At 57.5% G+C, this 27,378-nt stretch overlaps 3 protein-coding genes across 22 annotated transcripts; 2 read left to right on the top strand and 1 right to left on the bottom strand.

Annotated features, from left to right (window-relative positions):
• Positions 1 to 81: 81 nt before the first annotated feature.
• Positions 82 to 6,526, top strand: Akt1s1 (AKT1 substrate 1). 16 transcript variants are annotated; one of them, XM_076575909.1, is made up of 5 exons: positions 100 to 235; positions 3,719 to 4,104; positions 5,005 to 5,082; positions 5,166 to 5,335; positions 5,723 to 6,526. In XM_076575909.1, the coding sequence occupies exons 2-5, from the start codon at positions 3,726 to 3,728 to the stop codon at positions 5,864 to 5,866; spliced, it is 771 nt and encodes a 256-aa protein (XP_076432024.1). In that variant the 5' UTR covers positions 100 to 235; positions 3,719 to 3,725; the 3' UTR covers positions 5,867 to 6,526. The 16 variants fall into 16 exon arrangements, with proteins under 16 accessions (XP_015860311.1, XP_076432024.1, XP_042130463.1 ...); XM_042274529.2 differs by having other exon boundaries at positions 5,166 to 5,353; positions 5,723 to 6,020; XM_076575914.1 differs by lacking the exon at positions 100 to 235 and adding an exon at positions 516 to 656.
• A 1,578-nt stretch (positions 6,527 to 8,104) lies between these two features.
• Positions 8,105 to 13,287, top strand: Pnkp (polynucleotide kinase 3'-phosphatase). 2 transcript variants are annotated; one of them, XM_006986218.4, is made up of 16 exons: positions 8,105 to 8,594; positions 9,141 to 9,187; positions 9,449 to 9,748; positions 10,653 to 10,732; positions 10,816 to 10,873; positions 11,028 to 11,135; positions 11,277 to 11,348; positions 11,833 to 11,881; positions 11,949 to 12,019; positions 12,121 to 12,213; positions 12,291 to 12,387; positions 12,470 to 12,531; positions 12,613 to 12,722; positions 12,811 to 12,898; positions 12,987 to 13,048; positions 13,131 to 13,287. In XM_006986218.4, the coding sequence occupies exons 1-16, from the start codon at positions 8,447 to 8,449 to the stop codon at positions 13,252 to 13,254; spliced, it is 1,569 nt and encodes a 522-aa protein (XP_006986280.1). In that variant the 5' UTR covers positions 8,105 to 8,446; the 3' UTR covers positions 13,255 to 13,287. The 2 variants fall into 2 exon arrangements, with proteins under 2 accessions (XP_006986280.1, XP_042130385.1); XM_042274451.2 differs by lacking the exon at positions 9,141 to 9,187 and having other exon boundaries at positions 8,393 to 8,594.
• A 393-nt stretch (positions 13,288 to 13,680) lies between these two features.
• Positions 13,681 to 20,309, bottom strand: Ptov1 (PTOV1 extended AT-hook containing adaptor protein). Of its 4 annotated transcripts, none has more exons than XM_042274500.2 (13): positions 19,961 to 20,309; positions 17,912 to 18,049; positions 17,737 to 17,819; positions 17,605 to 17,662; positions 17,400 to 17,507; positions 16,022 to 16,177; positions 15,432 to 15,521; positions 15,282 to 15,355; positions 15,133 to 15,190; positions 14,911 to 15,015; positions 14,130 to 14,327; positions 13,982 to 14,046; positions 13,681 to 13,808 (listed from the first exon to the last, which is right to left on the bottom strand). In XM_042274500.2, the coding sequence occupies exons 1-12, from the start codon at positions 20,129 to 20,131 to the stop codon at positions 14,035 to 14,037; spliced, it is 1,251 nt and encodes a 416-aa protein (XP_042130434.2). In that variant the 5' UTR covers positions 20,132 to 20,309; the 3' UTR covers positions 13,681 to 13,808; positions 13,982 to 14,034. The 4 variants fall into 4 exon arrangements, with proteins under 4 accessions (XP_042130434.2, XP_042130416.1, XP_042130427.1 ...); XM_042274482.2 differs by lacking the exon at positions 19,961 to 20,309 and adding an exon at positions 19,495 to 19,753; XM_042274493.1 differs by lacking the exon at positions 19,961 to 20,309 and adding an exon at positions 19,117 to 19,152.
• Positions 20,310 to 27,378: the final 7,069 nt, after the last annotated feature.

Raw genomic sequence — 27,378 nt, 5'->3', positions numbered from 1 at the left:
ACCACATCCTCGGCACGAAGTAAACAAGTAGGCGGTGCCAACCACTCGTGATCGCTAGGGAACGCCTCTTCGGCTCTCTCCATGTCTTATACTGGCATCGAAGCCAGAATTGTGCCATTTTTCTCGAGGGCGAGCCGTCGCGGCTCTGTGGAAGCCATGTTAGTGCGGGGCCCTGCCATCTCTTTGCGGGGCGGGACGGCGAAGTGTTGGGAAAGCGGCACAGAGACGGGACAAGGTGAGCGGAGCCGTGCCGGAGGCGCTGAAGGGCGAGGGGCGAGGCCGTCGGCCCCTGGAGACGAAATCGCCCCACGTTCCTCGGTCACCGTGGAAGGAGGGCACCATTTTTAAGCCGGGCGAACCGAAGCAAGAACTAGTGCCGTGCTGAGTCTTTGCCAGCTCTGTGCCGAGGGGCGGGGTGGGGAGCGGGCGGGCGGCACGGAGCGGGTTCCGCCGCTTCGGTGCCGGGTGGACTCCGAGCGGGGACGCCAGGCCGCTGCCGTCGCCTGCGGTCGCGGGGCGTAGGCATGCAGCGGCATCTGCTGCTGGCGGATCGGACCGGCGGGCGCCCACCGCCTCGCCCACGAGCACGCCACCGTGGCCGCCGCCCACGGCCCGCAGGGGAAGCTCCCGCTTGTATTTGATCTGGGGCGTCCAGGGTAAGGGGGCGGGGTGCACACAATGGAGGCGGGGCAACTGCACGGAAGTGACGCAAGAGGCCGCCATGCCTTTTGAGGGCGGCGACGGCGCCCGGCCGGCCATGCTGGCTGCGGGCACGTGAGTGGAGGCGGCGTTGTGAGCTGGGCTTTGGGGAGGACCTGGCTTTCCCGGGGCTGAGGGGCAGTGGAGGGCGTGCGGCCGCGGGGAGGGCACGGCCTGCGTAGGTCGGGGGCAGCGATCGCCAGCGACGCTTGGCTGAGTGCAGAAAGGGCTAACGCTCAACCCCTCGGGTCTGCCCCGCGACGAACGCTGCACAAGCTTCGCCTCTGTGGTGCAGACGGGCTGGGACCTCACGCTGTCGGTCAGCCACGTCCACGCGGCTGTTTGGGGGGGGGGTCGCTGGTGGGTGAGGGGGCCTCGGGGCGGGACTTCCGGCCCTGTCCCCCCGGGGCGGGACTTCCTGTTTTCTTCCCAGCCGAGGGGCCTCTGTGCGCCGCGGGCGTGGTCCGCCCGGGGCCGCAGCCGCCGGTGGTGGGCTCCTCCTGGGCCCGCTCCTCCCGGGCGTCCCGTGCTGCAGCCGTTTTCTGCCTTGTCTCCCGTCACCCTGTCCTGGGAGGCCCGCACCTTCCCGCTGGGCAGCTCCCCCTGGCTGGCCTGCCCCTGAGTCCCACTTCATAGGAGGCCACAGGCCTAGGAGGTCCGAGTAAGTCGCCCTCCTTGGAGCCGCCCTTACGAGCCACTCAAACGGTTCCCACGCTGTTGCTGTGGCCATTCCGAGAACTAGTGCACAGGAGCTGGGTCCTGCCATCGTTTGCTCTCTTCTGTTCTCAGGGAATTGAGAACCCAGGCTAAAGGCATACAGGCTGTGCCATCGCACCAGTCACTTTCCTTGCCCTGAGCCTTAGCCTTATGTTTCCAGACTCCTCCATCAGCTGGGAAAGGTGTGGGATGTGTGTAGGAGTCGCTGGGCGCCTCCTCAAGCCGTGGGTAGGACTATCAGACCACCGCAGCTCATCCCCGTGTCTGGCCGGTGTCTGCAGCCTTCTCCTTCTCAGTGGAAAGATGGCATGAGAAATCTAGGCTCTTGAAACGGGCAGGGTGGAGCTCAGGATTGGCAGAGGGCTCCGGACACGGACTGCCCTTGTCAGTGGCCAGTTCGGCTGGTGGAACAGTCCAGATTCCGCCTTCCTGAGTTTGGAGCTTTAAGACTGTAACGTGGAGTGACCACTGCTGCTTCGTGTCGTAGGAAGTGGGAGATTGGCTAGGAATGGTGATCACCTTCTGGTCCAGCATGAGCAGTTCCCACCTCAAGTCAGGTGGCAGGCGACCAGTGTGGAGTTGAGCAGGCTGGCTTTTTTGAGTGTGAGTGACAGAAGAGCTTTCAAACTGTATTCAGACTTCAGATTCTGTTCTCTTTACTGTGGTCCTGGTGGGCGTGAATCCCTCCAGTGGTAGGGTGCACAATGCCTCCCAAGGAGGGTCCTCAGCTGCCCACACCCTCTGGGTAGTGGGGAAGACAGGCACAGCGGTCCATCATCACACTCCAGGTTTGAGTCGGTCCTGGTGGGGACCCAGATCCTTGCCCTCCTGGAGCTCCCTGTCGGATGGGCACACATCTCCAGGCTCTGCAGAGCCCTCAACAGCAGGGCAGAGGAAGTGTAACCGCCGAGGTGTGATTCCGAGCATCCTTAAAGTGGCAGTTAACAAGGCAGTTCCGCCTAGTTTATCTGATTATTTGGGTAAACTTAGAACCAGCAAAGAGATCAGTTACAGGATCCTGGAGAGGTGAGGTGCAGTCCAGTGTGGTTCTCTGGAGGACTCTGACTTGGTCTGCAATCCAGCATTCAGGATCACAAGGTAGCCAAGAGAGCCAGCACCTAGCCTCTCGAGTCGTAAAGAGTCTCAAGAGGCCACGCCCAGGGGCAGGTCATAGGCAGGTGGATCAGTTACCTGCTGCCTCACTAGGGGCAGTGCTTCAAGGTCAAAGCTGGAACAGCTACCCACTATACATCCTCCTTTGCCCAGAGCTCAGCCCCATCCTAAGAGAGTGACCCTGAAAGCCGGGGGCAGGAGGGTGGGGGTGCTGGAGGCTGGGGAGACCTGGAGAGGGTGTGGCTCCCTGACCAGATGAGGGTAAGGTTGGCAGTGACCTGAAGGCCAGTGAGCTGAGTGCGGGGTCCATCTGGTCCTGGAAACTCTGGGGGGCAGTTCCCCTGCAGTGGAAGAGGACCTGCTGGACCGAGTGAAGGATGGCACCCGGCAGTGGCCAGGGTTCTGTGCTAAAGAAACCTTGCAAATCACCCGTGGTTTTCGTTGAGACCAGTCTCTGTGTCCGAGGCTGACCTCAAAGCCTCTGAGTGCTGTGATTTCAGGTGTATGCTACCATGTGTGGCTCACATATGTATTAACGTCCTACACACCGTGGAAAAGGTGCGCATGAAATTCATGTAAGTCTTCAAAGGCTTTTATCAGGCTGGATGTGTGGTGCTTCACACCTCTAATTCCAGCGACTTGGGTAGTAGAGGAAGGAGGATTGCTAGGGGTACGTGTAAGTCCTGTCTTCAAAACTAGACAGGCCTTCGTGCGGCTGAGGGGGTGCGTGCCAGCGCTGGTGAAGTCTGGGTTCAGTTCCCAGCACCACGTAAACCAGGTCCGGTGGGGTGCACGCATAACCCCAGCACTCAGGAGCTGGACACATGAGAATCAGGACTTCAGAGTCACCTTTGTCCACAGAGTGAGTTTGTGGCCATCCTGAGCGCTTGAGAGCCTGTCTCAAAACATAGGGAGAACCCAAACTGAAATAAGCACAAACCAGCTGGCTACATTGCTCATGGCCGACACAGGCTTTGGAGTGCTCCTGTGTGGGACAGGCTGGGGTCAAGATGAAACCCAGGGCTGGAAATGACCAGTTCGGGCCCAGGGGAAGCAGGTTTGAGAAAGGGTGGAGCTCAGCTGGACAGGTGCATGCCTCGGAAGGGGAGTCCCGTTGGGACATGACCTTGGGGTGGGCAGAGGTGGTAACTGCACAGCCTCAGCCCCTCTGTCCTGCTCTGGCCCACAGGGCGCGGATGGCGTCTGGGCGGCCAGAGGAACTGTGGGAGGCCGTCGTGGGGGCCGCCGAGCGCTTCCGGGCCCGCACTGGCACAGAGCTGGTGTTGCTGACTGCAGCGCCGCCGCCGCCGCCCCGCCCAGGGCCCTGCGCCTATGCCGCCCATGGCCGCGGAGCCCTGGCAGAGGCCGCCCGCCGCTGCCTCCACGACATCGCACAGGCGCACAGAGCTGCCACCGCCACCCGACCTGGTCCCCCACCAGCACCACAGCCGCCCAGCCCTGCTCCTAGCCCTCAGCCTCGGCCAGTCCTGGTGAGGGAGGATGATGAAGAAGATGAGGACGAGCCCACTGAGACCGAGACTTCTGGGGAGCGGCTGGGCGGTAGCGATAATGGAGGTGAGCTGGCGGGGTTGGTGGGGTTGGTGCTGGAGCGGGGGTGCTGGTTGCTGGACACTTGTCCTAATGTATCCTCGGGCCAGCCTTCCCCAGCAGCCTCACGTGATAGTTATTAAACATAACGGTTTCCTTGAGGGCTGGTCTGGCCCAGGAACTGGAGCATGGCTCTGTGTGAGAGATGCAGGAAAGGAAGGGTAGGGGTGCTGCCCCATCCGTGGGAGGTGGAGAGGTTTGCCAGGAGCGGGGTGCCGCCACAGCTGAGGAAGCCGGGAGCGGGGAGCTTCCAGACAGTCTACATGGCGTGTTGAGCCTCGGGCAGCATTTCCCATGGCCCGTGGAGCCCCACTTTGGGGAAGTGGATCTAGAGTGGATCTGTTTGGAGAGAGTCGGGAAGCTGGATATTTCTCGGACTGTACGGTAACCACAGGGCTTTGAGGGTGAGTAGGAATTAACTCGTTTGCTATCATTGCCTATCACCTCATCCTGAGAAAACCAGCATGTCATGAAGGGGGTGGGCTCTGCAGCCAGGTGGTATGGCCGCAGGGTCTTGTCCCCACCAGACCATTTTTTAATTATTTTGGGTCACATTGTCCCAGGCAGATCCCTTTTTTTATATAAGATTTATTTATTTTATGTATATGGTGCTCTATCTGCATGTACACCTGCAGGCCGGAAGAGGGCATCAGATCCCATGATGGATGGCTGTGAGGCACCACGTGGGTGCTGGGAATTGAACTCAGGATCTTTGGGAAAGCTGCCAATGCTCTTAACTGCTGAGCCATCTCTCAGACCCCCTCCCCCAGGCAGATCTTAAGAGGTTCCATGTTTAAGCTCTCTGTGGGCACCTGATAGTGGAAAGGGCCGTGAGTGACCTGACAGGCTGGCCTGTCCCACCCACAGGACTCTTCATGATGGATGAGGATGCCACTCTCCAGGACCTGCCCCCCTTCTGCGAGTCGGACCCGGAGAGCACAGATGGTGAGGATCTGGGTTGTCCAAGCCCCAGGAGGCCAGGCCGAGGGGGGGGGGGGGACAGAAGCTGAAGCCTTCCTGTGTCACAGACGGCAGCTTGAGTGAGGAGACCCCCGCCGGCCCCCCAGCCTGCCCCAAGCCCCCGGCCGCAGCCCTGCCCACCCAGCAGTACGCCAAGTCCCTGCCCGTGTCGGTGCCAGTGTGGGCCTTCAAGGAGAAGAGGACAGAGGCGCGATCGTCAGATGAGGAAAACGGCCCGGTGAGGGGGACCAGACAGGTGGGATGGCCCGAGTGGCCTGCTGCAGGGAGCCCACCGCAGTTCAGGAGGAAGGACCCTTATCTGTCAAGTCATTTGGGGGGTCAGATAGGGAAACAGGCTCAAGGTCAAATTATTTCCCACGCTTCCCTTCCCCAGCGCCGTTCTGTGTGTGGTGCTCTGGGGCTGTGCTGGACCATCCTTCACGGAAAGCTCCCTGAGGCAGAGGGGAACAGGCACTGTGGGGGGACACATGGCTTCCCCCAGCTCCCCACGGCCAGGCGGGGACCTCGGAGGAGTGGGGGTCGGGACGGTCAGCTTGCTGGACAGTCCGGGCAGGAGGGCGGCTGGACTGGGCGCCTGCGCACTGAGCGCCTTCTCCCCGCACAGCCCTCCTCGCCAGATCTGGACCGGATCGCTGCTAGCATGCGGGCACTGGTGCTGCGGGAGGCCGAGGATACCCAGGTCTTTGGGGACCTGCCGCGGCCGCGGCTCAACACCAGCGACTTCCAGAAGCTGAAGCGGAAATACTGAGGAGCGGACAGACCGAGCGGGCCGAGGGCCGGAAAGGCCGCTGGCGGAGGCTCTCCCGTGGGTCTCCCCTCCTCTGCCCAGCCACAGGACTCTTCTTCCCGGGGCTGGCCGCTCCGGGGGGGGGCGAGGCCAGCTCCCGGACGCTCGGTGGGTCGGCTCCGAGCCTTGCCCGGCGACACAAGCTGCGCCGCCCGCGGAGCCCGGCTGCGGAGGCGGCTCCGCCCACGTCCGGAGAGTGGCAGCCGCCCTCCTGGAATCCCCCACCCGATTGGCCCTGGCCGCCTGGGGGCGTGGCCAAGCCCTCCCGACCCCAGCACTGGCCCGAGGCCTGAGTTTGTTACACTACAGCTGGTTTTTGTTTTTGTTTTGCCCTGGTCCTGACACTTGGATCCGGTTCCCCGCGGGGACAGTCCGGTCCTGCGCTGCGTCTGACGCCCCCATAGGTTACACCCCACAACAGCCTGTCCATCAAAGCCTGTCCTTTACCCAGGACGGTACCAGCTTCCTGTCCCCCGACCCAACAGGTGCCTTAAAGGGCCCTCTCCCACCCAAGGCAGGGCAGGGGGCCTCGCTCTCCGGCCCTGGCCCTGGGTGCGGGGGAGTGGGGTGGGGGCCGGGAGTCGGGAGGGGCGCTCTGAGAGATTAAAGTTTTACCTCTGACTGGCGAGCGCCTGGTGTGCTGTGTGGGTGCTGTGTGGGTGTCAGATAGCATGAAATGCGGGCAGAGACGGCATCCCCGCGGGGAACCTGGTTCTCGGGAGTGGGCGGGAACCTCCCATCTCCCACCTAGCGGGCAGGGCGGGCAGCTGCTCGGCCCCTTCACACTGGCTCTGAGTCTCTGGGGCACTTCCCATCTGCCCCACCGCCCGGCTTCAGCGCATTTGCCCCCGAGAACTCAACATCACGGCAGCAAAGGAAGAGTGTGCGGCGGCGGGTGACGGGCACCGAATACTAGGGACAAATCGGCTTCTTTCCGCTGTCAGAGGCGTGAAGAAGCCCGGCCCCGTGGCGCACGTCTGCCACCCGGCAACAGGGACGTGGATTTCGGAGGTGCAGGAATTAATGTCAACCTGGACTTCTAGAGACCCTGCCTTAAAGCCAGGCACGCCCTTATTCCCAGAACTCAGGAGGCAGAGGCAGGCGGGTTTCTGAGTTTGAGGCCAGCCTGGGCTACAGAGAGTTCCAGAACAGCCAGGGCTACACAGAGAAACGCCCTGTCAAAAAACAAAAAAATGCAAAAAACCCCACCAATGGCCAGGTGTGGTTATTTTGTTTTTCAGGACAGGATTCCTGTGTGTACCCAGCTGTCCAGGAGCTTGTGCTGTAGCCCAGGCTGACCCTGAACTCAGAGGTCTGCCTGCCTCTGCCTCCCGGGTGCTGGGACTAAGGTGTGTGCCACCACCGCCTGGTTGCTACAGTATTTGGAAGGCAGAGGCAGGCAGATCTCTGCAACTTCGAGACCAGCTAGGGTGTTGTGGTGGACTAACATCCAAGCCAAATAATTCACCTGGGCTGAAAGATAAGCCCAGTTGACAGCAGAATTCGCTCACGGAAGGAGGAAGCAAGGAGGGTCATGGGACCTTCACCTTGAGGGCCCTGCTGCTCCTCACGAGCAGCTCTGTTCAGTTCCGCCCTAAAGGGGCTAGAGGATACGGGAGAAGTAGGGGGAAGGCTCTGTCCTGTGCGGCATGGGAAAGGTGTCATGCCTGCCGGGTAGAGAAAGGCTACCCAGTGTGGCCTCGCAGGTAGCACCACACCCCGAGTCAGCACCTCCTCACGATGCTCTGTAAGCCCAGTACACTCGCTGGTTCCCCCAGACTGACCTCTGGTGGAATCGTATTTCGGTTTATCTTTCAGACTTTAGGAGGAGGGCAGGCATTGTTTAGGTCTTCACTTGGAAAGAAACTTTTTTAGAGGTAGGGACAGGGTCTCACTGTAGCCCAGGCTGGCCTCAAACCCAGAGATCCGCCTGCTTCTGCCTCCCGAGTGCTGGGCTTAAACAGGTGTGCCACCGCCCGGGAAGGAATGGGGAGGGGGATCGAGACAGGGCTTCTCTGTGTAGCCCAGGCTGTCCTGGATCTCGCTCCATAGCCCAGGCTGGCCTCGAACTCAGAGATCCGCCTGCCTCTGCCTCCCGAGTGCGCCCCCACCGCCCGGCCCAGGAAGGAATTTTAACAAGAATATATCCTGAGACCTGTCTCAGCAAACAAACTGAAACCAGACTCAGTAACTCCCGCGAGGGATCTAGTGCAAACCGACCCGGACGCCCCCATCGGCACCGGCTCCTAAAGCCGCGTGCGGGTCAGCGGCGGCGCATGCGCTGTGGGAGGAGCCAAGCCTTCCGCCACTTCTTTCCCACAACAGTGGCGAGTTTTGGAATGAATTCGGGTGACCCCAACTACGCCATCCTCACTAGCTACGTAGGACACTGCTGTGGTCGCTTGGGAAACGTTGAGCCCGCCCGTGGGTGAGGGCGGCATTTCCGGGGCGGCTCTAGCGGGAAGGCGGGACTTCCGGCAGCGGACCGAAGCTAGCTGCGGCGAGCACAGCGGGGACTCCTCTCCTTCGCCGCATCCCGGGATGTCACAGCTGGGATCCCGGGGCCGCCTGTGGCTGCAGAGCCCCGCCGGGGGACCACCCCCTATATTCCTGCCGGATGGCCAAGCCCTGGTCCTCGGTCGGGGGCCCCTGACCCGGGTGACGGACCGGAAGTGCTCCCGAAATCAAGGTGGGCGCGGGAGTGAAACTGCGGCCGCAAGAGCTGCAGGGAAGCTCGTCCTAACCAGGAGCTAGACGGGGCTTTCGGGGAGGGACGGGGCGGATCCGGGCGACTGTCACCGGGCGGAGGTGCTCCAGCAGAGACGGTTTCTCAGCAGGATGTATCGGGCCGTGCCCAAGACCTGGGTCTACTCGGTGTGTCTCATTAGAGCAAGCCGACCCTGCAGATACAGAATACCTCTCTGGGCAACCCCGGGTCTCTGGCGATCCCAGGGACTCGGGTCTCTCCAAGTGTAGGTCTCGGCCCTATTGAGGAGTGAACGAACTGCCTCGGGCCGAGGGTGACACACACCTGTCATCCAGACACTTGGGTGGGAAAGACATGCGAATCAGTTTCAGGCCAGCCACCAGGATGTGGCGAGTTCTAGGCTACTTTGGGTTACTTGAGGCCCTGTGTTGGGGGAGGGAGGAAAGTGCCTCTTCCTCCGAAGTGTAGTCTGTAGCTGGCCACGCCCCCTACGTGATATAAAGCCTGACTCCATCCCCTTACCCTCAGTGGAGCTGATTGCAGACCCTGAGACCCGGACAGTGGCAGTGAAACAGGTACCAGTGTCTCAGCAACGGGCAGCAAGGACTTGGGGGAGGGGTCGGGTGGGTTGCAGCCCTTCACAAGGCTAGTTAGCTATTTCCTTTCCCATCGTGCCAGGCTGGATGCCTGTCACCTCTCAAAGTTCTGATTGGTAGCACGAAGTGACGAGGTGGAAAGATTAAGGATCTAATTGGGAAATGGGGTATTGGACTTGGTGGGGAGGCGGGTGTTCCCTGAGGGGGTGGAGCCAACCCTAGCTCCTCCTTTCTCCACAGCTGGGCGTTAACCCATCAACTGTTGGGGTCCAGGAGTTGAAGCCAGGGTTGTCGGGCACTTTGAGTTTGGGGGACATCCTGTATCTGGTCAATGGCCTACACCCCCTGACCCTGTGTTGGGAAGAGATCAGCACATCGGGATCCCAGCCAGATACTCCACCGGGCACTCCTCCTGTGGATCCAGTGGACCAGGAGGATGCTGAGCCTCAGAAAAAGCAGATGCGGAAATCGTCCCCTGGCTGGGAGAGCTTCAAGAAGTTACTGGTGTTCACGGCGTCTGGGGTGAAGCCCCGGGGCAAGGTGCATTCACTGTCATTGTCACTGTGCCATTCAATCCCAAGGTTTGCTGAGCAGCCCTGGGATGGTCTTATCCAAGTCTCTGAGCCTCGGGCTGGAGAGATGACTCAGAGGTTAAGAGCACTGGCTGCTCTTCCAGAGGTCCTGAGTTCAATTCCCAGCACCCACATGGTGGCTCACAGCCATCTGTAATGAGATCTGGTGCCCTCTTCTGACTCACAGGCACACATGCAGGCACAACACTGTATACATAATAAAAAGTCTCTGAGCCTCAGCTCAGATTGTTGAGACCCCAGTGGTGGCCGCCACCACTAAGGTGCAGGATACCGATCAGGCCCTGTGATCAGTGATGACCAGACCTTTTGTGGATGTGTTTATGGACCACTCTGAAATGACGAGGCCACTGAAAATGTGGAGTGTAGTCCCTGGCTGGGCACCCAGCCAACAGTGAGTTTTGTTTTAAAAATTTACTCATTTTTTTCATGTGAGCCTGAATGACTTTATGTGTATCACATGTGTACAGGTGCCTGCAGAGGCCAGAGAGCACTGGGTTCTCTGGAGCTGGAGTCACAAGCAGTGGAGAGCCACCTCATGTGTGTGCTCTAACCACTGAGTCATCTCTCCAGCTCTTCCAACAAAGACCTTCCTTTGCTCTTTCTGAGCTGTAATGCTCCAAGGAGATGCTCAGGGAAGGGGGCTCAGGACGCGGGTCTCCGTTAAGGGCTGAGAGGGGAGCAGAGGACACAGGAGCAGGAAGGTTCAGGGCTGTCTTTACCTCAATCATGCGCTCTGGGACTTGGGTTCCCTGCTCCTAAGGGTGGCCCCAGGATCAAAGGGCTGGTGTCAGTCAGCCTGTGACGAAGGTCAGAGATAACAGTACTCCTGTCCCTGTTTTTGGTGATACCAGGTGGCTGCCTTTGACCTAGATGGGACTCTCATCACCACCCGCTCTGGAAAGGTCTTCCCCACTAGCCCTAGTGACTGGAGGTGAGGTGGGACATGGGAAGAGGCTGGGATGGGAGCCGAGTTCTCTAGGCTACAAGACACTTGCTGCTTCCCTTGGACCTTAGGATTCTGTACCCAGAGATTCCAAAGAAGCTACAGGAGCTGGATGCTGAGGGCTACAAGGTATGTAGATGTATGTATGGATATTTTCTGGATGCCGAGAGATGAGGTATGAGGTATGATGTGTGTTGTGTATGCACGGATACATGCATGTTTGTGTAGCGAGTTCAGGCTGAGCTGTGGCCAGGGGCTCCAGTGTGTCCCTGTCTATCCCCAGCTGGTAATCTTCACCAATCAAATGGGCATTGGACGAGGGAAGCTGTCAGCAGAGGTGTTCAAGGCCAAGGTGGAGGCTGTGTTGGAGAAGCTGGGGGTCCCGTTTCAGGTACAGCCAGAAGGGACGCTGAGGGGCTGTGTGGACAGGGACCCAGAGGGAAGGCGTGGAATGGAGGCCCTTGCTGGGGTTATGCCGACAGTGCCTGGAGACCCCAGCACTGACGACAGTGTGACCTGGCCGCCTCCACAGGTGCTGGTGGCAACGCATGCAGGTCTAAACCGGAAGCCAGTGAGCGGCATGTGGGAGCACCTTCAAGAGCAGGTGAGCTTCCTCCCTGTGTGGCTGTCCCCGCCCTCAGGCTCTGCTGCCCTTGCTCCTCTACCCTCCTTGCCATCTGTCAATCCCAGCTTCGGACTTGGGAGACCGGCTCTCTAAAGAGCAGAACTGCTGAGAAGTTGCAGGTCAAGGGTCTGCATGCAGGGAAAGACTGTACATGCCTTGAGGTGCAGGGGACCAACTCCAGCTGCCTGAGAGGTCTGAAGCAGTTAGGTGAGCAGAGATGCTCATGGCTGAAGGGAGAGCTTGGCAGGTATCAGGGACATGAGAAAGTGGCCCAAGGATGAGAGCACAGGGATCCAGAAAGGCAGGAAGAGCAGGGGGTCGGGGCTGCTGTGGGATGTACGCCCTCTGCAGGCCACTGGGGGAGCAGACGAGACACTCGGCAGCTAGGCCCTTGTGTATAGGGGGTCCAACCAGCCCCCCTGCTTTCCCTTATAGAGGGGCTTCTCGCTGCCTCTCTCTGCAGGCCAACGAGGGCATGCCCATTTCCGTCGATGACAGCATCTTCGTGGGAGGTAAGAGGAGCAGGCTTCTGGGGGCGTCGGGCACCTCTTCTGAGCTCAGTGGGGGACTTCCTTACAGACGCAGCAGGGCGCCCGGCCAACTGGGCCCCAGGGAGAAAGAAGAAGGACTTCTCCTGCGCAGACCGCCTGGTGAGCCTGCCAGCACCCGTCCCCCATTATCCCTGCCCGTGACCTCGCCCACACCCACCCCTGCTGCGCCTCTGATCCCTTCTGGCCATCTTTCCTCCTAGTTCGCCCTTAACATCGGCCTGCCCTTTGCCACTCCAGAGGAGTTCTTCCTCAAGTGGCCAGCAGCTGGCTTTGAGCTTCCAGCTTTCGACCCGGTGAGTGAGGCACAAAGGTCAAGGGTGAGAGGCCCCTGTTCGGCTCCCCCAGCTTATGCTTTTTGTTCCCCTGCCAGAGAACCGTCTCCAGCGCTGGGCCCCTCTACACACCCGAGTCCAGCTTCCTCCTCAGCCCCAACGCAGAAGTGGTGGTCACAGTCGGATACCCTGGGGGTGAGCGGCCACAGCCCGACCTCTGCCCCCTTTCAGTCATTTGGGTCCTAGACACTAGCTGATGGCCACACTGCCCCCACAGCCGGCAAGTCCACCTTCGTCCAGGAGCACCTGGTGCCAGCTGGATATGTCTATATCAACAGGGTGAGGCTGCACCCACCCTCCCTGAGCACTGTCCTGGGGTGGGGCTCCCCAAACCGGCTTGTGACTGTCCGGGCCCCACAGGACACACTGGGGTCGTGGCAGCGCTGTGTGAGCTCATGCCAAGCAGCACTGAGGCAGGGGAGGCACGTTGTGATTGACAACACCAACCCGGATGCCCCCGGTCGGGCCAGGTACTGGACCCCGGGGGGCGGGGCGGGGCGGGGCGGGCGGGCGGAGTGCTGGCTGCAGGGACGACCGCAGCGCCGGCTTCCTCCACAGGTACATCCAGTGTGCCAGAGATGCGGGCGTGCCCTGCCGCTGCTTCAACTTCTGTGCCACGCTGGAGCAGGCTCGCCACAACAACAGGGTGAGCCCCGCTCCAGGCCTCGCTCCGCTCCAGGCCTCGCCCTTCGCCTAAGCCCCACGGCCCCTGACCGCTGCGCCTCTTTTTGCAGTTCCGAGAGATGACCGACCCCTCGCATGCACCGGTGTCAGACATGGTCATGTTCAGCTACAGGTTCAGGGACTCCGGGGGACTGGAGGGTGCGTGAGGTGGGGGGGGAGGGGTGCAGAGCCTCACCCACACACATGTCCCACAGGAAGCAGTTTGAGCCCCCCACCCTGGCCGAGGGCTTCCTAGAGATCCTTCAGATCCCACTCCGACTCCGGCCACATCCGGACCCAGCGCTGCAGAGACTCTACTGCCAGTTCTTGGAGGGCTGAGCCCGTAATAAACACTACTGCCGCTCCTCTGTTCATGGCCGCCTTGCTGGGGTGTGGGAGGCACTGGCCGTGGCACTCGACACTGCACTCGGGCTTTCACGTGGGCTCCTGTGCACCTGCCACACCTGGCCTGGGGACGGGAGCAGCCAGGGCTATTTGGGGTGGAGGACTCAGCAACAGGTGTCAGGAGCCAGTGTGGGACACTGACCTGATGGGCGTTTGATCAGGTACAGTAGATTAAATGTATCGGAGGAAGGCTGTCATGTGGGTAATTAGCCTGACAGGCTACTACCTTCCCACCCAGAGACGGCCTAATGCTACACATCTCCCAGACTCAGCAGCTCTCATGTGGGGTGGACCCACACTGGGTGACCTCTGCATCCATCCATCTTGCACTGAGCATACAATCAGCAGGGAGGGACAGCGTGTGGGTTAAAAGGCTTTATTAGGGAAACATACAGGGGCAAGGACCATCCTTGGAGACCTCAGGACGCTGTCCTCCAGGCTGCTGGGCAGGTACAGTCCCCAGAAGCCCCTGCTCAGAAGCATCTGACCTGGGAGGCAGTAGGAAGGGGCGGCTTCTACTCGTGAGATGCTCCCTACCCCTAAGGCCCTGGCACCCATACCTTGCCAGGGACCCAGGTCCCAGAAGGCAGTGCCTCGTGGCAGCAGCTTCCCTAAAGCCAGGGCCACCCCGCTGCTTCCTGAAAAAACAAGCGCTGCTCACCAGTCTCCGTCGGGCCTCGTCTGGGACTGTGGCCCGCCCAGCCTGGGAGTCCACTAGCCACCCATCTGCGGAGACAGAAGCCAGGAGAGGTTCAGAAGGGGCACCCAGGGGCAGGGCCCGGGTCGCGTGCCCGGCAGAGCCACCTCACCCCTCGCTGCTGCTGCTCCTGCTCCAGGCTCCGCTGCAGGACCTGCTGCTGGTTGGCAATGACCCGCCGGATGCCGTTGACAAAGTTGCTCTGGTCGTGCGGGATGAGGCCAATGAAGATCTTCTTCTCAGAGGAGTACAGGAGCATCAGCACCCGCACCTCACAGGAAGCCTTATAGGAGAAGTGCACGCAGCCCGCCTGACGGCAGGCCCAAGTCAGCACGCTCATTTGCCCACTCCCCCAGCCACAAGCTGGCCCATCTGGGAACAGCTGGACCCAAGACTAATGGGTCCCTAAAAACAGGTCCCGGGGGGTCAAGGCCGCCAGGCATGTAGCCCACCGTGGGCAAGTCCTGTTCTTTACACTGGAGAAAAGGCCCACGAGACTCCTATAGACCCTGGCTGTTAACAGTGCCAGTAACCAAGGGCTCCCCACAGAGGAGCCAGCTCACGAGGTCCAGCTCAGGGATCCCCTGCTGCTGCTCACAGTGGGAACCTCAAGTTCCAGAGCTTCAGGCCTCCCAAGTTCCCCTGGAATTGTGTGCTGAGCTGAGAGCATGTAGTGGTTGGCAGCCCTCTAGCTAGGGGCCTGCTGATACAGTGTCTTCCTGTAATGACAAGCCTGGGCCTTCAGTAGAAGCCACCAGTCAGAGCCTGAGGGCTGCGGGGACCGCACATGCCAACAGGTGGCCCTGGTGCGGTTCCGGGCTGCAGGCCCTGACATAACAGCTTCCACAGGCAGCTGCATTAGCCTGTCTCCTTGGCTGCCGCCCTCCACTCACAAAGCCGTTGTCCATGATCCGGCAAAGGCTCTTCAGAGTCTCCATGTCCTTAGTGAAGTGGAACTGGACCAGGCGCGAGTTCCGGAACAGTGGCACAAGAGTGGTCTGTGGGAAGCCAAGGCCCACTTGGTGAAACCCCACTCTGTGGAAGCCGGGCAGCACCGCACCAGCCCGCCACAGGGTCTTCCGCCCGCCCCCAGCCTGGCATCCCCTGCACCTCACCAGCAACTGCTGTGGGATGAGCTGCATGAAGAGCTTCCGTGGCCACTGATCTGTCCTCCTGCCACAGCAGACAGCAGGTATCAACCCCGAGGTCCTCCCCCAGCGGCCTGCACTGCCATGTGCCCCCCCCCCGCCTCTCCCCCACTCACAGGATCTCCCCTTGGTTCACGTAGACGTGGGATGGCAGCCACCGCTTGGACCGGCTATTGGGCTCGGGCCTGGGCTTTGGGGCAGAGCGAGAGGGCACTTCAGGGGAGGGCAGAGGAGGACCACCAGCCCACACAGCCCCCGCAGCTCACCTCCTGCCACTCCATGACACCACTCCATGCCAAGAACTTGTTGTTGACGATCTGAACAGGTCCAGAGTGCACGCCTCCAGGACCCACGGCCTGTGGACAGGACACCAGTCTGCTGCCAGCAGCTCCGGCTCCTAATTCCCCACTAGCTGGCTGCAGCCCTGACCGCAATTCCAGCAGGCCGCAGACTGGTTCTGTGCTCACTGCCAACATTCTGTGCTCCCAAGTGACCTAAGACAAGTCTCAGGCCCTGGGTGGTGTGGAGGCCCACAGCTACCTTTAGCAGCTAGCAGGTGGACACCATGAACATCTGGCAGCCAGGTGCCAGGACACATTGTCACCCTCCAGAGACTGGGCCTCCTGCTCTGCAAAGGATTCTACACCCAGGACCCACCCCAGTGGTCTCCTGTACCCTTCAAAGCCTATAAAGCTACTTTTCCCACCAAGTCAAGCCCTGTCTGGATGCCTGGCCACTGCCTTTCCACAGCTCCCGATGCTCCCTACTTCTGCCTTCACATCACACTCCACACCAGTCAAATGTAGATGGTGAGCCAGCTGTGGAACCAGGACCAGGCTGCACTCAGCGGGCACACCTGTTTGCGAGTGGTGATGACCTGCCGTATGGCGTTGACAAAGCCGCTCTGGTCGTAGGGGATGAGGCCCATGAAGATCTTCTTCTTAGACGAGTACAGGAGCATCAGCACCCGCACCTCGCACGGGGAAATGTGGGGGAAGAGCATGCAGCCCGCCTGTGGGGACAGGGCTGCAGGTCAGGGGCCTGGCCCTCCACGTTCAATACCTGACCTGCTTCGACAGGCCAGAGTCACTAAAACACAGCTCAGTCGAGCCTTCCCAAGAGTAGGTGAATCACTCTTGGCTACCTCGTCAGCCCTGACGACTGACAGGCAGGGACAGTGGGGGCCAAGGACGTGTACGGCCGTGTCCCGCTTCTCTCCAGACCCCAGCCTTGCGGCTGGGTTAGCAGCAGGCGGCAGGGTGCTGGAGAGAAGACTCAGCACCGAGAACCAGCTGTTCTGGTCTGGACCGAGGTTTGGCCCCCAGTTCGCCATCTTCCACAGTCCCGTGGGGTCTGACGCCCTCTGCTGGTCTCTGCAGCACCAGGCGTACACACGACACACACATACCATTAAACAAACAAAACAAACAAAACCCTTACATTTTTAAAGAACAGGTAGTGGGCAGGCTGCTGTACCACCCAGGGCAGGCCCCACCTCCTCTTAGGACCCCAGCACCCCATCTGTAGGGCACAGCAACAGCACACACAGCTCTGGCCACACAACACTGAGGTGCCAGGTCCTCTTCAATGGGAGGACGGCCACCTGTAGGCCACCCCGTCCTGTGCCAGGATGGAGAACCTGTACCTCACCAGCCAGCCTTCTGGACCAATTCTCCAGATCCTGGGCCCAGCTCCAGGATACTATCCCAGAGCTGCTGCTGGTACAGGTTGTGGCCTCACATGTCCCAGTCTGTGGGTCCCAGGAAAAGGACACATCCTTGGAGGTGGCCAAGTAGGAGGGGCAGACCAGCCTAAGGCCGAGCTGGGGAAGAGGCTGGAGTCTAATCCTCTGCATGCATGGGCTGGTGACTTCCTCCGACCCTGTCCCGCCAACTGCTACAGTCCAGTGACCTCAGACTGGGTCCACAACAGTAGGGGCTGGCCACCAGATGACATGACCACCACCACCACCACCCCATACACACACACACACACACACACACACACACACACACACACACACACACCCCTGAGTAGCAAGGCATGCTGGACTCCACACACAGGCAGGAGATGAGGAGCACCGTACACTCTGGCCAACTCATAGGCTCATGTACCTGCTGCTTCACAGTACCACCTCACCAAGGTCCTGGATGACCATTTAAGAGGTACAGGAAGGAAGACTCCCATCACAGGACAGAACTAGGTCCCACCCCACTGCCCCCATCCCCACTCACGAAGCCGTTGCCCATGATGCGGCAGAGGCCCTTAAGCGAGTCACAGTCTCTGTTCGTGAAGTGGAACTGGGCCAGCTGAGAGTTTCGGAACAGGGGGCCCAGTGTGGTCTGTGGGTGATAAGGGGAGCCACTGATCATGGTGAGGCAAGTGTGGGGAGATCCTGGGGTCAAAGTTTGGCTCTGGGGGCAGTCCCCCTGGTCTCACCAGCAGCTGCTGTGGGATGAGCTGCATGATCAGCTTCTGGGGCCACTGGTCCGTCTCCCTGCAGGAGGAGTACGTCAGAAGCCATTCCCCGCATCCTAGGCTGCCCCGGGCTCTGCCCACTCCCGCACTCACAGGTTCTCGCCCTGGTTCACGTAGGCCTGGCAGGGCAGGGTGCGCTTCAGCTTTGCTGTGGAGTCCGAAAAGGGTCTACGCTTCTGCAGGTGGGAGGGTGGTTGAGGGCTCAGCAACGTGCCCGGGCTGTCCACACCCTCCACTGGCCCCGGGATCTGGGCCCAGCCAGGCTCACCTCCTGCCACTCCAGCACGCCACTCCAGGCCAGCAGTTTGTTGCTGAGCCGGTGCTCATTCACGGCAAGTCCCCCCAGAGAGAGCCCCGGTGAAGAGGGCCCAATGGGCCCCAGGGCCCCAAAGACTCGAGCACCTTCCTGCGGCAGAAGGGAGAATGCTGAGGTCATTCAAGGCTAGACCATTCCACTCTTCCCAGAGGGACATCCTCAGGTCCAGACTCCGTCCCTGGCACACACCACTCCAGGTCCCCCAATCCCTTGCCCTGAAGTCAAGACCTCAAAGCCACCATCCTGGCATCCTCACCCTTAGACCCATCTGTCAGAAAGCCGTGGACTGCGTCCGGGCCCCAGTGCTCAGAGCCACCCTAAGGCCACTGTCACCCCCAAGAAGAGACTCCCACAAATGATAGCCTTCCCTGAGGACCCCCAGGAGGCATCGACCAAAAACCAAAATGACCATCCTGGAGAAAAATGGGGAGACTCCCTTGCACCAAAACGTTTGACCTGGAGGAATACTGAATGATGGTGCTAAGTGAAGACACACACCCCCTCCCACAACCCCCAGAGCACAAGCTGAACTCTTTTCTGCCAAAACATTTCCAAAAACCACGCGGGCTCCTGGACCAGCCTCTGAACAGACAGACCCGTGCGTGCCTCCAGGCCGAAGACCCTTCTGATAATGGCGAATGCATCCGCGGCTCATTTCTAAGCTCATGAGGCCTTTACACCCTGCGTGATGACAGACCAGAACGTGTTCCCCCGGCGGCTTAAGCAGCGGACCTAGGTCTTCCGTGAACACTGCTGAAGGGCCTTCCTGAGGAGGCCAGCCCTGCGGCACCAAGCTCTCGGGGTCACAGCCACCCACCGGGCACCTGGGCTGCCTGGCCTGCACACGTGCTTAGAGACAACACTACAAGCGGCCACATGTGTCAGTCAGTGTGTGCGCCACGACACAGTCGGGCTAAAAGAAAACCAGGCAGACATACGTAAGGACCCAAACGAAACCCCAGACCGTGTGTGAGTGTGAGTGAGTGTGAGTGTGTGAGAGAGACCCATGAGATGCTTATGATGTGCTTTTGCCTGCCCCCCAAGAACACCTGTATGCCCACATGCCCACAACATCAGGGGAACACACTGGGAGCCAAGAGCACAGTTGGGGACTCCGCGAAGCGCGGCTCCCAAGTTCAGTTGGCGTCCACGCATGCCTGACTCGCTGCGCACTGCATGGCAAAGCCAAGCCACATCTGTGGGGAAGGGACGCATCTGAGGACCCGGGGAGCAGCCTCGACACCAAGGGAAAGCTTCAGGCCCCAGCGGCATCACAGCGAGGGGTGTGTCTGCGTTCCGCAGGTGATCGAGCGGCAAACTCGCCTCGGCTCCGACCAGGGCAACGTCGTCACAGAGCCCTGAAGTGGCCGGAGCCAGGCATGCGCAGGTGTGGCCACGAGTCAACCATCACAATAGGCAGTTCTGTTTCCCCAAGAAAGCCTCAATGTTTCTAGAAAGTGCGCGCACGTTATAGGGTGGGCAGAGGTGACAGCCGCACGAACCGACAGAGCTGGATGTTTTACCTTAAGCCTTACCTTAAGGCTTAAGGTCTGGGCTCGCCGCGGGGCGGGCGCGCAAACGGAGGGACTGTCCACAGCCGCCATCTGGCCCCGGGGGACAACGCCCCCGCGAGCAACAGCTGGGTGCGAGTGTACACGCCGGGCTTCTCCGCCGGCCGCCTCGCCTACTTCCAGACCCGAAGCCCGAGGACCAACTTTGCAATTGGAAAAACAAGCGCGCACGCCAGGCGCCCCCCGCGCGCGTGCAGCCGGCCGCGCGGTCAGCAGTAATTCGAACCCGCCCCGCCCCCGTACCCCGCCCCCCGCCCAGGCCGCCGCGCAACAAAGGGGAGCGCCGGGAGCCGACCGAGGGCCGATCCCGGACCCCGGGGCGCCCTCCCGCGGGGGACCCGTGGGCGCTGCGGACAAAGGCGCCCGCCAGGGGAGGGGCGGCAGGGCGGGGCGTGCGTGGAAGGCTCTGGAAGCACACTCGGGGACTCACCATGGGAGGGGCCGAGCGGGCCCGGATCCGCGGGGGCTGCGGGCCTCGAGGACCAGAGGGCCAGGAACGCGAGCGCACGGCGCGCACGACCAGGGGCCGCGGTGGCCGGCCGCGACCTCCGAGGGGGCCCCCGGCACCGGAGCGGTGCGGGGCGCGGCGCGGGCGGACCATGGCGAGCGGGAGGCCACGGGCCTCTCGGGGGGCTGCAGGTCCGCCGACCGATAGGCGCGGGAGCGCGGCTTCGGGGAGACGCGGAGCGGGACCGCGGCGGCGGGGGACGCGCCGCTGAGGGGTCGCCGCGGCCGAACCACTGCGGCGAGCGGGGGAGCCCGGCGCCGACCAACGCGCAGCGAGAGGGGGGGCCGGCGCCGACCAACGCGGCAGAAGAGGGGGAGCCGGCGCGAACTAACGGACTGTGGCCAGGGGAGCCTGCGCTGAGACGCCGATGGAGGGCCGTGAGGGGGTGTGGCCGGAGCGTACCAAGGCCAGAGGGAGGATCTCAGACTTGGAAAGGACAAGAAACTGCAACCGAGTTCGGGTTGGCAGGGCCGTACCAAGTCCGCCGTAGACAGGCTAATGGGCGGCGCGACGGGACCTACCAATAGAGCGAGGGGTGGATGAAAGGACGGTGACGTGGCAAGGTGCACAAAGGACTACAACTCCCAGCGGGCCTCGCGACCTAGAGTTCCGGCCTAGCCGCGTGCCCATTCGGCCTGGGCACGCCCCCTGTCCCTGGTGTCTCCAGCAGTTAACTGTGCCGCCGGTTCCTTGATGCGCAGCGGCATCTCTTGCTTCGGTCTTCACCAGTGCTATCACCTAGCCTTAGAGCACAGCTCGAACTGACTGTGACAAGTGCTTGGCGCCGTTTACTCAAATGTTAGCTGATGCAGCCCAAGCTGACCTGGAGCTCCGGAGCTTTCTGTCACCCTTCTTGGGAGTGTACACACCACACACGGCTGTCAGTACCTGTAGGGCACTGAGATCTGAATTCGGAGCCTCTTGCGTGCCAGGAGAAGCTCTCCCTTCCTTTAAACAAGAAAACCTGCCGTTTATCTGGCCCCTCACGGCCCTTACCCTTAGTTATGATGTCTGTCAACTGGGACAAATGCCCCGGGCAGTGGGTTGGCTTCATTTAGTCTCCTGTTTTCTAGTTGATTTAAAAGGGGGGGGGGGGCTGGAGAGATGGCTCAGCAGTTAAGACCTCTTCCAGAGGTCCTGAGTTCAATTCCCACCACCCACATGGCAGCTCACAACTGTCTGAACTCCGAGATCTGACACCTTCACACAGTCACACATGCAGGCAAAACACCAATGCACATTAAAAAAAAAAAAAAAAAAGCTGGAGGGAGCAGCTGGAGGGTTGAGCTGGTCCTTGCCTGCCACCAAGCATGACAACCTGGGTTCGGTCTCCCTAAGTATAAGTGCTCCGTGAGCCCCACACATGGCACATATGCACACACAGCAATTCAGAGCCTGCTTGGACTATAAAATGAGTTCAAAACCTAATTGGGCAACTAACTTAGAATGGCTTTGTCCCCCCCAGAAAAAAGATTGGAGAGCCCAGGAATAGTGCCACACAGCTGTAATCAAAAGGTGAAGGAGAAAGGATCAGGCCATCCTCAGCACCCTAGTGAGATCAAAGCCAGCTGGACTACACAAGACTGCCTCAACACAACAGCAATAACTATTCCAGGCTGAGTGGTGGCGGGCAGATGGCTGCAACCGAGCTGATGTCACCCAGCGGCAAGAGCTGGTCTGGACACAGAGCCCACGTTTGCGGGAGAGTGGGATAAAGGGTGGAGGACAAAGCCAAGGTCGCTCTCACTGAAGCAGGAAGCCAGACTGAAGGACAGGTGGGCCACAACTGCCTGGAGGAACAATTAAAGTTGTGTGTGTGTGTGTGTGTGTGTGTGTGTGGTGTGCGTGCGCGTGGGTACTTGGCCTGTATGTGTGTCTATATACCTTGTGCTTGCCTGGTGCCTGTACAGGCTAGAAAAGGGCTTAGGATCCCCTGGGACTGGAGTTACAGAGGGTTGTGAGCTCACGTAGGTGCTGGGACTCGAACCCGGGTCCTCTGGGAGAGCAACTATTGCTCTCACCTCCTCTGCCATCTCTCCAGCCTCTTTATTTTGGCATTTATTTGTGTGTGTGTATATGCACCACACACGCACACACGCGCACACACATGCACGCACGCACAGCTAATTTGTAGAAGTCAGAGGATCACTCTTAGGAATTAGTCCACTCAGGTCTTCAGGCTTTCCCGCAGGTGCCTTTACATGCGGAGACATCTTCTCCACCCTGTCACTGTTTTTAGGAAATGTCTTACTATGTAGCCCAGGCTGGTATCGAACTCCAAATCCTCCTGCCTTAGCTGCTTCAGTGCTGGGGTCACAGGCATTGCCAACATGTCCTAGCTTTGAGGTTTCTCTATAAAGTTACTCACCGGTGGTCAGCGGTGGCGCACTCAGGAGGAAAAGCCAGGCGGTTCTATGTGAATTCGAGGCCAGCCTGGGCTACAGAGCGAGATCCAGGACAGGCACCAAAACTACACGGAGAAACCCTGTCTCGAGAAAAAAAAAAAAAAAAAAAGAAGAAGAAGAAGAAAAAAGAAAAACCAAAAAAAAAAAAAAAGAAAAGAAAACAATCATTACGTAGACAGAGGGACTAAGGAAACATGGCACCACACTTCAAGGCAGGTCACTGGCAAGAGTTTTTGTATTTTGGTTTTTTTGGGGTGTGTGTGTGTGGATGTGTTTTAATTTTTTTTTTTGTGGGGATGGTTTTGTTTGTTTAGACAGAGTCTCACAATGTAGCTCTAGCTATCTTGAAATTCACTATATAGACCAGGCTAGCCTCCAACTGACAGAAATTCACCTGCCTCTGCTTCCTGAGTGCTGGCAGGGGTTAGTCATGACCTACCATCCACCTGGCAACTCACGAACATCTGTAACTCCAGTTCCAGGTGATCTTGTGCCCTCTTCTGGCCTCTATAGGCACCAGGCAAGTACATATACATACACATTCAGACAAAGCACCCATAAACATAAAGTAAATAAAGGAAACATTTAAAATAGATAATAAAAATTCAAATTGAAATTAAAAAAGCAAGGCGAAACCCGGCATGATGGTGGCACATGCCTTTCATCACTTGAGAGGCAGAGGCAGGCCTGGTCTACATAGAGAGTTCCAAGACAGCTAGAGCTACACAGAAAAACCCTGTCTCAAAAACAAAACAAAGGACATGCAATGACCACACATACACAAGCAGGGTAGGGAAGGGGCTGGAAATCAGGTGACAGGGTGTTTAACTAGCATGCAGGGAGCCCTTGGTTCAATTCGAGCATCACATGAATCAGACATGGTTATGAAGGTTAGTAATCCCAGCACTTGAGGAGTGGAGGCCAGAAGATTAGTTCAAGGTCATCCTCCGCTACTTCAAGAGTGTTGAGAACTACCTGGACTACATTAGCCTGTCTCAACAGAAAAAGGGGGGTCTTACCATGGAAACTGTGAAGTTCTGGATGGACAAGAGTAAATAAGATTGAGGGTTGGGGATTTAGCTCAGTGGTAAAGTGCTTGCCTAGCAATCGCAAGACCCTGGGTTCGATCCTCAGCTCCAAAAAAAAAAAAAAAGAGTAAATAAGATCACACAAAATGTGTTGTGCTCTCCTAAATGCTTAAGGGAAGTTCCTTGTCTGTGTAGCCTGCATAATGGGCTACAATAACAGCAAGATTGTTAGATGCAAGATTGTAAAACATGGGTAGCGAACTTCTGCCCTCCAGGGTTCTCCTATTGCGCTGTAAGCCTGTATTTAAGACCTCTTCCCTCCTTCAATAAACAGCATTCGGCATTAAATAAAGAGAGAAAAAACAAAAACAAAAACACGCATTGTGTGTGAGCAGAAACTGGGTCACTCTGGCCCGATGGCCATGAGGAACAAGAGGCAAAGTCAGGCACGCGCAGCTTGCAGCAGAATACAGCCTGGATTAAGGTCAGATGGCCAATCGGTGTTCAGAGACCCCAGCAGAAGTTCAGCAGTTGCAGACACTCCCGACCCCCATCCCTAACCTGTGTCCAGCAGCCGTGAAGAGAAAAGAAGCCTGGCCTCATCTCCTCAGGTTCCCTTGCCCTGGCCCTCGGAACTCCTGCTGAGACAAGACCTCATCTTCCTGTCTCATCTCTCCAAGTGTAAGCCAGCCAGCATCACCATGCCCCGTTTAGTTTCCCTTATTAACATGAAACTTTGACTTCTCCTTTAACTCTTAAAGGGCTCTTCAGGGGCTAGCAGTATGGCTCATCTGGTCAGGGCTGTGCCAAGCCTGAGGACCTGAATTTGATCCCCTGGAGCCCTCTGACCTCCACACACACAAGTACGGGGGCTCACAATAAACAACAGTAAACAGACGACAACCTCAGCCTAACTGAGTTCCCCCTTGCGGCTGACAGCGACATGAGCCAACTGCTGCTTCCGGCCACTCTGCCCCTTCTGAAGCCCCTGTGGTCAGGTGTATGACACGCCCTAATGGAAGAAATGCACCATCCCTCCTGCCTACCCTAGACCCTGGGAACGAGAACAAAGCTGTATGCCCTGGAGCTGGCTTGACTACTGGGGGAGCTGGAGCTGGTCAGCACTAGCTTTTGTATGTATGTACACACACATTATATACATATATACACAATTATATACATATACACACATTATATACATACATACACACATTATACACATATATACACACATTATATACATACATACACATCACATACATACATACACACATCATATACATACACACACTATATACATACATACACATACATACACACATTATATACATATATACACACATTATATACATACATACACACATTATATACATACATACACATTATATACATATATACACACATTATATACATATATACACAATTATATACATATACACACATTATATACATACATACACAATTATATACATATATACACACATATACATACATACACATCATATACATACATACACCTATCATATACATACACACACTATACATACATACACATCATATACATATACACATTATATACATATATACACACATTATATACATACACACATTATACACATACACACATTATACACATACACATTATATACATACATACACACATATACATACACACATATACATACATACACACATTACATATATACACATTATATACATACACACACATTATATACATATATATAATTATATACATATATACACACATACATATATACACAATTATATACATATATACATTATATACATACATATACACAGCATATACATATACACAAAATACATATATACACCCATTATATACATACATACACACATCATATACATACACACATTATATACATACACACATTATATACATACACACATTATATACATACATACACATACATATACATACACACATTATATACATACATACACACATTACATAAATACATATACACACATTACATACATACACACAGTATATACATACATACACATTATATACATATATACACACATTACATACATACATACACACATTATATACATATATAGATGGAATAATACCTCCCAAACACCCCATGACCTAAACTTACTGAATCCTCACAAATCAGTCCAAGAGTCATGGCAGTGTTGTTATGCATTTCCCCACATCTTGATGTGGGCTGGAGATGGACACTGAGGCCTTGTACAGGCAGTTCAAAACTACACTGAACATGCCTTCAGACCCTCACGGGGGATTCTAGACAGGAGCTCTACACTGAGTCACACCCCTAGCCTGAGATGTGATTGGCCTTTTGGGTAAGAGGAAGCAAGGTGTAAAGAGGCTGTCACTATTTTGGGGGGGTGGGGTGGGGGTGCGGGTTTGGGACAGGGTTTCTCTGTGTAGCCCTGGCTGTCCTGGAACTCACTCTATAGACCAGGCTGGCCTCGAACTCACAGAGATCCGCCTGTCACTGCCTCAAGTGCTGGGATAAAAAGGCGTGCGCCACCACCGCCTGGAGAGGCTGTCACTTTTTTGTTGTCTTTTTTTTTCCCTAAAAAAGGTTTATTTTGTATTTATGTGACTGAACGCACCTCTGCAGGTATGTGTGGGTGCTCCTGGAAGCCAGAAGGGGGAGCAGTAAGCTGGCTGACATGGGTGCTGGGAAATGAACCCAGGTCTTCTGCTCCTCACCTCTGACCCCTTCCTGTAGACCACACTGTCCTTTCTTTTTCTGAAACAGGTTCTCACTCTGCAGCCCAGGTGAGCCTGAAATTCTCGGTCCTCTTATCTCAGCCTCCTCAGGGCAGGTGCCTCCGTATTCTCTCCATCCTACACCCACGCCCAGCAGCACTTTATGCAGTTCAGGACTTTCTGACGGCAGGAAAACATGTTTAGAGTTGTCTGTTGACACAAACATTCCTCAAATGTCCCTTTCCCTTGTTTCTGAGACTGGCCCGGACTCCCCACCAGGCTGCTTCCTGAAGCTTGTACACACCTCTGATCTACACACCGCTGATGGACACTCCTTCTCAGACTTCCTTTCTCCGGGCTTTCCCTCAGATGTGCTGAGTGGCCACTCGTGAGAGCTCCACTCGAGTTTTGCAGCTGTTAGTGTGGGGTGTTTGTGGTCCTGGGGATGGAAGCTGGGGCCTCCTGGAAGCTGGACAAGCGCTCTGCACGCTAACTACACCCTGCCGTGGTTTGGGTTTTGACCTTGGACTTGCTATGGACCCCTGTCTGTGTTGGAACTGAGAAGACCGGGCTGCTTTCAACTGCTGTTGCCCCTGCCTCATCCTCCTGCGGGCCCCCTCCAGGGAAAAACAAGCAAAATGGCTGCTCTCTTTTCTCCAAATGTTTCTGTCCTCTGCTTGTGCCTGGCCAGCTCCTTTGGAAATCTGAATCCCTGTCCCCTCCAGGCTGAGGCCTGGTCAAAACCGAAATGCTTCTGGGCATGGTGGCACACATTTTGTTTTAGTTGGTTTTTTGAGACAGGGTTTCTCTATGTAGCTCCGGCTGATCTGGAACTCTCTTTAGACCAGGCTGGCTTTGAACTTACTGAGATCCACCTGTCTCTGCCTCAACCCTCATGCCTGGCCTGTGGCACACTTTTAATTCCAGCACTTAGGAGGCACTGAAGGCACATCAGTCTGGTCTACATACAAATGAGACCACCTCCAAACCAACCCAACTGCAAAGCTTATGTGACTCCCTTCCCAGGCTGACTGCCCGTGTGAACTGGTTGGTTTGTGTTGTGAGGTTTGGCCACATTTTTAGTGTTCTGGTCCCCAGCTCTCCTTCCTGTGTGCTGAAGCAGTCTTTCTGCCTTCAGTCCTGGGCAGGGCAATACTGACACATGGAGCTGAGGCCCAAAGG

This window comes from Peromyscus maniculatus, chromosome 1 (genome assembly GCF_049852395.1).
Source record: "Peromyscus maniculatus bairdii isolate BWxNUB_F1_BW_parent chromosome 1, HU_Pman_BW_mat_3.1, whole genome shotgun sequence".
Classification (NCBI taxonomy): domain Eukaryota; kingdom Metazoa; phylum Chordata; class Mammalia; order Rodentia; family Cricetidae; genus Peromyscus; species Peromyscus maniculatus.
Note: the sequence above shows the minus strand (reverse complement) of the source record. Positions and strands in the feature narration are given on the sequence as shown.

What these genes read in the sequence shown, in the direction of transcription:
- Akt1s1 (XM_076575870.1), top strand. Translation starts at nt 3,540, where the DNA reads ATGAAACCCAGGGCTGGAAATGACCAGTTCGGGCCCAGGGGAAGCAGG. An exon ending in GGACCCGGAGAGCACAGATG is followed by an intron (nt 5,083 to 5,165) that starts GTGAGGATCTGG and finishes CCTGTGTCACAG; the next exon opens with ACGGCAGCTTGAGTGAGGAG. An exon ending in CGGTGAGGGGGACCAGACAG is followed by an intron (nt 5,354 to 5,722) that starts GTGGGATGGCCC and finishes CTCCCCGCACAG; the next exon opens with CCCTCCTCGCCAGATCTGGA.
- Ptov1 (XM_042274500.2), bottom strand. Translation starts at nt 20,131, where the DNA reads ATGGTCCGCCCGCGCCGCGCCCCGCACCGCTCCGGTGCCGGGGGCCCC. An exon ending in TCATCACCACTCGCAAACAG is followed by an intron (nt 15,522 to 16,021) that starts GTGTGCCCGCTG and finishes TCCTGTCCACAG; the next exon opens with GCCGTGGGTCCTGGAGGCGT. An exon ending in GTGTCATGGAGTGGCAGGAG is followed by an intron (nt 15,356 to 15,431) that starts GTGAGCTGCGGG and finishes TCTGCCCCAAAG; the next exon opens with CCCAGGCCCGAGCCCAATAG.
- Pnkp (XM_006986218.4), top strand. Translation starts at nt 8,447, where the DNA reads ATGTCACAGCTGGGATCCCGGGGCCGCCTGTGGCTGCAGAGCCCCGCC. An exon ending in GAAGTGCTCCCGAAATCAAG is followed by an intron (nt 8,595 to 9,140) that starts GTGGGCGCGGGA and finishes CCTTACCCTCAG; the next exon opens with TGGAGCTGATTGCAGACCCT. An exon ending in TGGATGCTGAGGGCTACAAG is followed by an intron (nt 10,874 to 11,027) that starts GTATGTAGATGT and finishes GTCTATCCCCAG; the next exon opens with CTGGTAATCTTCACCAATCA.